At 34.2% G+C, this 9,009-nt stretch overlaps 1 protein-coding gene across 2 annotated transcripts; it reads left to right on the top strand.

The window, feature by feature from the left end:
- The first annotated feature begins 4,773 nt into the window (after positions 1-4,773).
- Positions 4,774-7,837, top strand: LOC145563816 (putative receptor-like protein kinase At1g11050). 2 transcript variants are annotated; one of them, XM_081624235.1, is made up of 2 exons: positions 4,774-4,996; positions 5,275-7,837. In XM_081624235.1, exon 2 carries the CDS (start codon positions 5,382-5,384, stop codon positions 7,296-7,298), a length of 1,917 nt encoding a protein of 638 aa, XP_081480361.1. In that variant the 5' UTR covers positions 4,774-4,996; positions 5,275-5,381; the 3' UTR covers positions 7,299-7,837. The 2 variants fall into 2 exon arrangements, with proteins under 2 accessions (XP_081480361.1, XP_081480362.1); XM_081624236.1 differs by having other exon boundaries at positions 4,775-4,996; positions 5,815-7,837.
- The last annotated feature ends 1,172 nt before the right edge of the window (positions 7,838-9,009 follow it).

Raw genomic sequence — 9,009 nt, 5'->3', positions numbered from 1 at the left:
CACTCCCTTTTTATTTTATTTATTTATTTATTTCCTTTTGGTGTGCTTAGTATAGTTTTTATTTCTTTCTTAGGTTAGATTTATTGCTTACAAAAAATACAAAAAAATGGAAAAAAAAATCCAAAAATACGTTCCAATGAATTGTAAATCATGCTTCCCTGTGTCCCATATTTGGAAAATATTGTTTTGATTCTTGGTATATGATAATGAGCTTTGTGAATTTGTTGATCATGATTTGAAGTTTAATTGTTTGGATGCCTAAACATGCGTCAATTTTGCCAACCGCTTGTGAATATAGTGCTTGACTAGTTGATTTGGTTAGGAATGTGTGATAGTTCCTGGTATGTCAATGAATCTGAGTATTGACTTGTGACTATGAGTAATGTTTATATGGCTCACCATTATGCACATTGTGGAGGACGAAGGCGTTCATTCTTTTAGGTAGCCTTCAGACGATATTAGATACATTTGTTCCCTTCTTGCTACCCATGTTGTTGCTTGTGCCCTTTTGTTGTTTATTAGCCACATTACAAGCCTATTTAGCCCCATTGGTTACTAGTCCCAAGCTTGGCTTGGGAGAGCTACTAGTTGGTGAGGTGAGGGAGTTGTGGTGTGTATATTATTAGCACAATGTGGGAATAAAAGAAGAGTGCTTGTTCTTTTGATTTTGTGATTGAAAAAATAAGAATTTGTGTTTCAAAGTTAAATTCCAATGTGAGATAAAAAGAAAAAAAAAAGAGCAAAAGAAAAAAATGTTTCAATGATCAAGTGTTCTATGTGAGGGTTACTCAAAAGAAAAGAAAGAAAAAAAAAGTATCAAAATTGAGTTCAAAGTTTGTTTATTCACTCTAGTTCTATATCATCATATCTTTATGAGTGAAATTTGTAAGTGTTGGGATTGTGTGATATGTTGGGAGTTATATTCGGTGAACTTTTGTTGGAGTTGAGTATGTTGGAGATGATTTGGTCATTATTTATTTTTGACCTTGGTTTTATTAGGATTTGCTCCCTTAAGCATGGCTTTACTCTCGCATTTTCCCAAATGTTTCCTACCCTTTTACCCTAGCCTTACATTACAAGCATTAAAGACATTTCGACCTTTGTGCGTAGAGTTGTGTGAATGTGAAAGTAGTTGTTTATCAATGCAAGTTATGATTTGACATATTCCGAGTTGAATATTAGGTTGAGTGCTTGTCTTTTTAAACACACGAGAGTGTGAGTTTGGGAGGGAATTGTTCACATAAAGGGGTTGGGATGGAGAGCGATCGAGTACATCTTTTACTCGCCACATAAATGAGAGTTGAGTGTGTGAGCACTAGTCTTGAATTCTATATGCTCTTGTGGTTTGCTCTATTTGAAAATTGTTGGGGAGGAAGAATGATTAGATGAATGAAATTGATTAACATTGAAGTATGTTCATTAGATTTGCCTTGAATCGTTTGTGCTTGATTTTGTTTACTTGGGATGAAGCGTGTTTTATATATTCATTGATGAGCTCTTTGCTTAGGGACAAGCAAAGGTTTGGCTTGGGGGAGTTTGATGTGTCCAATTTATATAGTATTTTACCCCCGTCCCTTGGTCATAATTAGTAGTGTTTTTGGCTCTTTAGAGCCACTTTTATTACTAATATGTGTTTTCGTAGTTTTGGTTGAGTTTTATAGGGAATTGCACTCTTGGAGCATTTTCCCGGGATTTTATGGAGCGACTACGAGCATTGGAGGAGCACGAACATCTTTCGTAGCCCAAGATCGGTTAGAGTCATCGAACCGGTGATTAAGGGCTCGACTTATGAGAAGATGAGGCATTGGACCGAATAATTAAAGCCCCAAGGAGGATATTTGGTTTGGGCCGAGTTACAAGCCTAAACAAGGAGTCCAAGTAGCCCGAAGGGTCTCCGCCCGATGGCGCGCCCGATCGGGCGCGAGAAGAGAAGTTCACGAAGGAAAAAAAGGCGGGCCCGATCGGGCGCGTGTTTCTGAGGAGAAGTTTAAGCGTCGTTTAAGTTGTTTTAATTTAGGATTTTCGAGCTTAGTTTTTTGGATACGCTTTTGTTAAACGAGTTTAGTATTCTTTTTTCTCCCTTCCCTTACTCTTTCTCTCTCTAACTTTTCTCTCTCTCTCTCCTCTTAAACTCTAGTATTATTTTCTCTCTCTGCAACTCTTTGTTTAATTCCATCTCTTGTTTCCTTCAATTTTGGTAACGATTTCTTCTCCTTTAATCTCAGCTATTTATTTTATTTCTTCCATCATGACTTGTTTAATTGCTTTGTTTAGTTTATGTTCGATTATGTCTGAGTAGTTTTCTTTTTAGGGTTTATGGGGATCCATAAATAATATGAAGGGGTTTATTGTTGTTGATTGTCAAAACTTGATTAATTTCCTATTGATTGATTTAATGCTCTGTGACTAGATTAGGCCTGATCTTTTATGCATGAGTTAGACAATATTGATTCGAGATTCGAGAGATGATAATTGATGTTTAGGTCTAGTTTCAATAGGCAGGTTAATTTATAATTGGTTAAGTCGGGATTCGAGAGATGAGATTTAATGCCGGTAGATTAATTCTGTGATTGTAATACGTAGCGAAAGCCCTTTATGATTTGATTAATTGATGCATTGATGATTGATTATTATGTTTTACCTTGGAATATTATTTATTGGTGAACCTATTTCCTAGGTATTTTATTCCTTGATTTTCCTCCTACTTTTATTCCTTTCCACTTTTACTCCTAGTAGTTTAGTTCTCCTTTATAATAACAAATTGGTACTTGATAATCTAGATTATATAGATTTATTAGGAATAAATTGACTTGTTTCCCTGTGGTTCGGCCCTTCTTCCCTTTCTACATAGTTAGTGGATTTAGGTATTATTTTTGATTAGGTGATTACGACTTTAGCCTATTATGGAACAGGTTCACCCAAGATTTTCTACAAATAATATCCCAAAATTGCAACTAATAAAAATAGGAGGGAGTATATTGCCGCTTAATATACATTAGAATTTGTTAAATACACTCAGGTGTATCGTACAATCATCAAAATGGAGGCATAATGGGCCGCTACTAGGTATGGTCCATACCAAGGGACAAAAACAGTATAAAATACAACAATAACAGTATAATATTAATAATAACTTTATAATAAAAAAATACGCATTTTTCTCTTTCCCTCTTACTTCATCAAAAATCTCGCTGGAATAATAACAATATAGAATATAAAATAACATTATAAAAATAATAATAACAATATATTTATCAATAATAACAGTATTAACAAAAACAAAAAAGGAACTTGGCATGGACCATACCAGGTATGGGCCTATACTTACTCATCAAAATGAGAGCAAATATTTATGGGTGTACGATACACCCGGGTGTATATAACAAGCTCTCATCACGGTAATAAATGGGGGTGGCCTCTTAGGCCCCGTTCTTTAGAGCTGCTCTGCTCTGCTCTACTGAGCCCTGCTCTGCTTAGATCAAATCTGCTCTGCTCAAAAGAAATCTGCTCTGCTCTGCTCTATTCTATTTTCAAATAATAATTAATAATAACAATAATAATAATAATTAATATTGAATAATAATAATTAATATTGTATTGTTGATAATAATTTATTATTTTAAATAATTATAATAATTAATAATAATTAATAATATTAAAATAGTTATAATAATTAATAATATTAATAATAATTATATAATTATAAATAATAATTATAATAATTATTAATATTAATAATAATTAATATTTATTATTCATAATAATAATTAATAATAATAATTATCAATAATAATAATAAATAATTCAAAATATTAAGAATTAATATTTAATAGTATTATTAATTAATAATTTCTAATAGTTATAAGAATTCTTTCAAAGAGTTAAATAATACTTAATATATTTTGTTTGAAAAGCAATACTTAATATTTAATAATAATACTAAATACATAATTTTATTTAATAATTATTACCAATGATATAAAAAGAATAAAAAAGCTGCAAAAAATTGTGTGCTTTAAAATATGTTCTTCCCAACAACCCTATTTACTCAAAAGCGACAATAAAGGTGATAACAATGAAGATCAAAGCGACAATGAAGATGATGAAAATGTCTATCATATGGAAGTGAATGGTTAATTCACCATGATGTTAAACTCTAATTAATTATATTCCTATTTTGATATGCGGTTGTAATAATATGAAGATGTTAAACCGTTGTCTTTTATCTTTCTACTATTAACATATGTTAAATATGGTACACATATGTTAATATTTTCACTGACCTAAATCAATGGTATATGCACTTAATAATAATAATAATAATAATGATAATGATAACTACAATAACAATAACAATAACAATAACAATAGTAATAGTAATAGTAATAGTAATGCTAATGATAATAGTAATAGTAATATTAATAGTAATAGTAATAGTAATAGTAATAATAATAATGATAATAATAATAATAATAATAATAATAATAATAATAATAATAATAATAATAATAATAATAATAATGATGTCGAAATCTGCTCTACTCTGCTCTGCTATTCTGAAATCTACTCTGCTGAAATTTAATTTATTCTGCTCTGCTCTGCTGTGCCTAGAAGCTCAAAAGAATTGGGCATTAGTCTCCCACATCGCGATACATTAGAAAGTCAATAAGTTAACAGGCGGCTCCTACTCCATATGATTAATTACATCTTACTTGTTGAAACCTTGCATCCAACGGTAATAATAAGCTAAGCAACTGTTGCACATTTTTCTTTACGCCAACAACAATCAGCAGTTGCAAGAATATTAATTAATTAATTAATAACACAAAAACGTCAGCTCAACCCACTTCTGAAAAATTTGGGAAAGTTTTGAAACATTTTAGAAATTAACAACTTTGTTACGACTCCTTAGCTCAATGCTTTAACTGCCATTCTTGACTTTACCTTCTCCACAAATTAGCTTACAAATTCTGCAATCCAATGGAGCCTTTTAAAGGTAAATCATCTTAATTTTGACCAATTTTTATTTTTTTTGATGATTTAAAACTGCCTGATTATGAGCTTTTTGTGCTGTTAATTATTGTTGCATTAGCTTATGCTCAGAATCAGTAAAGATGGTTTTTTTTTTTTTTTTTTTTTTTTTTTTTTTTTTTTTTTTGGTTATGATTTTCTTGTTGTTTCCTAATTAGAATTGAGGATATCGGGTGTTAATTATAGTAATGAATTTTTTTTTCTGGGTTATGCTTATTTTGGTATTTTGTTAACAAAAATTAGGTATTGAAGCTGAAATTGGAAGACATATGAAAGAGAAATGAAGTGGATTTTGGGAATTTTTATTGGACTTTTGTAGTGGGCAATTGGGATTTTGATTATCTGGAGAAATGAAGTGGGTATTAGTGATTTTGATTTTAGTTGGTTGTTCATATTTCTGCACAATTTTGGGTTCAAAAAATGTAACAAAGTGTCCTGTAGATCTAGACTATGTTGTAAAACTCCCTTGGAATACTTCGGCGTGCCATGGAAATAGTTCAGGAAGTAATCCAAGAACTGGTTGTTGTCAAGCCCTTTTGAGCTTAATGGGAATAGCTCTTTCCCATAATCTTAATCAGACTTCCCTCTTTGGATTTCGAGATTATCAGACTTCGGTATCTTGTCTCTCGGATTTCCAATCCAAGCTTGATTCTATGTCTCTAGCCCCAAATTTGACCTTTAAGTGTTTTGATCCTGAGCAATTTGTGATCACTCCTGATGTTTGTGCTGGCATTGTTACCATCCGAAATTGGACTGATGTGCTTAAAAATGATAATTCTTTAGATCAAGTTTGTGGATCTGACCTCTCTGATCTCACTGCCTGTGAAACCTGCTATGCTGCTGGTACGAGAATCCAAAATCAGTTGATTGCCATTGATGGGAACAGTTCACATGCTCGAGATTGCTTTTACTTCACTATTCTTTATGTTGCTGGGATAATCAATAAACTAGGCCCTGAAAATGCTGGAACAACTTCATGTGTTTTTCAACTTCAATTACTTCCGTCAGCTGGGTCTCATGGTGTGAGACATTTGAAGCTGCATCTGGGATTAATCGGTGCTGCTACTGCAGTGTTTTTAGTAATTTGCCTCTTAGGTTTGTACTTGTGGTATTACAAGAAACAGCAGAAGAAGAAACATAAGATGGAAGTTGACGCAAATCAAGAAAGTAGACCTAGAATGCGGCCTAACACTGGTGCAATATGGTTTAAAATTGAAGACCTTGAGAGGGCGACTAACAACTTCTCGCAGAAGAATTTTATTGGGCGTGGTGGTTTTGGGATGGTTTACAAGGGAACCTTACCAGATGGGACAATAGTTGCGGTCAAAAGGCTTACTGAACCTAATTTTGAAAGGGATTCTGATTTTCAAAATGAGGTTGAGATTATAAGCAACCTGAGGCATCGAAATTTGGTACCACTTAAAGGGTGTTGCATGGTTGATGAAACTGTGAATGCCGATGATTATGGTGGAAAACAGAGATATCTTGTTTACGAATACATGCTGAATGGCAATCTTGATGACCATCTCTTTCAGAATCCAACAAACCAAAGTGGGCTACTCAGAAACTCCTTAACATGGCCCCAAAGAAAATGCATTATATTGGATGTGGCAAGGGGGTTAGCCTATCTCCATCATGGAATAAAACCTGCAATATATCATCGGGACATCAAGGCTACAAACATTCTTTTAGATTCAGATATGCGAGCAAGGGTGGCTGATTTTGGATTGGCAAAAGAAATAAAAGAAGGGCATTCTCATCTCACTACCAGAGTAGCAGGCACACATGGCTATTTGGCCCCGGAATATGCACTTTATGGGCAGCTAACTGAAAAGAGTGATGTCTACAGTTTCGGGGTGGTTGTTTTGGAGATAATGTGTGGGAGAAGGGCCCTTGATCTGTCAGTTTTAGGGTCCTCTGCCACTGTTTTAATAACAGATTGGGCTTGGTCTTTGGTTAAAGAAGGAAAATCAGAAGAGGTTCTTGACTCATTCTTGTTGAGAGAAGGGGATAACTCAGAGCTGAATCCAAGGGGAATTATGGAACGATTTGTACGTGTTGGTATTCTGTGTGCTCATGTCATGGTCGCACTAAGACCTACAATCTCAGATGCACTGAAAATGCTGGAAGGGGATATTGAAGTTCCTCAAATTCCAGATCGGCCCATGCCTTTTGGGCATCCATCTTTCCACAGGGATGGAAACCCGTACAGCATATCGCCAGTCTTGAGTGGGCTGCATTTAAATTCTGGTGAGATGCTTAGGTAATTAAGATATAGTAGGTAAGTATGAGCTCCATTTATCACTTTGCTGCAGAGTCAAAAACTGCGGGAAGTAATGCTGCCCGTTCTCATAGTCGATGAACCTCGTACAGAAGAAAAACAAAGACCCAAGTTTTTTTTTCGAAAACTCGACACACGTCTTGATTCTGTAAAGAAAACAGAAACTTACTTGCGTTTTAACACATTATGGATGAAGCTTCATCAATGGTATGTATTACAGAGGAAATAGGAAAAATAAGATTGGTCTGGGGGACAGTTTATTCACATTATTAGCTACCAGTTTCTTGTGATATCTGTCAAACACAGGAAGAATATTTGGGAATCTTAGACTAGTTATCAACTTATTAGTATTTTTTGACATCCTGTACATATGTTGCCTTATTTCTTTGCTTTTTTTTTTTTAAAAAAAAAAGGATTTTTGTTCTTTTAAAACGGTATTCAGGGCTTCTATATATGTTATCAGCATGTATTACTCATGATCTGTCAGGAATACATTAACCTCTTACTGTAATCATATGTGTGAACTTAGACTGGTTTCTTCAACTTTATAAAGCAACTCTCCTCTATCGAGAGTTGATTTTTGCACTTCCAAATCTATTTTGTGAGGAGTACCAAAAACCTTGCTTATGTAGACATCTACTTTTGGCTCTTAACCGACCAGATAATGATGATGAGATTGAAAAAGAGATCAAAACCAAGCTCCTATGGACTTCGGAATGCGATAAAAGGTGATCAAATTCCATTAAAACCCAAATATACCCATTACAAATGAACGGAACCAACTCAAACACTAATTAGGGCTTGAAAATATGCTAATCCAATTTAATACGAACCTTACGAGTTAAAAAGCAGATGCCTAGGCAAAAATAACATTATGTTGTGTTCTCTAAGTGTGACCACGCATGATATTCATGGTTGCGCTAGCCGCCACAATCTCTAGACATCTGACAATAGCTTGTGGCGGCGGGCGTAACGCATTAATATTGTCAAGGATGTGTTTAAAGACTAAAAGGTGTGTGTGACTCTCAAGAATGCGCACAAAAGGTGTGCGTGACACCCAAGGTTGCACTTGAAAATCCTATAAAACACTTTTACTCATTTAGCATATGAAATTGGATATAATTTCCAACACGATTCCCAAGATTGTGTGCAACACCTCGACACTATAATCCACAACACCAAGTGCATCAATCTTCATCCTTACACGCAGTTTGTTAAGTACAAGTTGAGCAAACCTTAGCCTTAGTTCCTTGCCTATAAAAAGATCCCTCATGCACCCCGAGTCAGATGCTCAAAAATTCCAAGAACTAAGAATTCAGAAAACATAATTTTTCTCTTTTTTTTCCCTACTTAACTTAACAAAAAAACTTTCTAGCAATCCCTTCCTCTCCCCTTTCTATATTTTTTCTCTACCTTTCAATCACTTCTGCAGCCTATATTTCTCTCTCTTCACACCCACATGGATTTGATTTATTTTTAGAAAAATTACAACATGTCATGGTAATTACACATATCCGATAGTGATTCATGTTTTTACAACCCTGATCCACCCAAACGATTTGAATCATAATTGTTTCGGGTGTTTTTGTGTCTCTTGGGAGAGTTACAACTCGAAGACTGGATCCAACAAAGCCGCTTGTACCTGCAAAACAATGGAGCTCTGGATGTTCGGAGGTCCGCCTCCGAAGATTAAGTTA

Source organism: Chenopodium album, chromosome 10, assembly GCF_948465745.1.
Source record: "Chenopodium album chromosome 10, dcCheAlbu1.1, whole genome shotgun sequence".
Classification (NCBI taxonomy): Eukaryota; Viridiplantae; Streptophyta; class Magnoliopsida; order Caryophyllales; family Amaranthaceae; genus Chenopodium; species Chenopodium album.
This window is presented reverse-complemented; position numbering and strand designations above follow the sequence as displayed.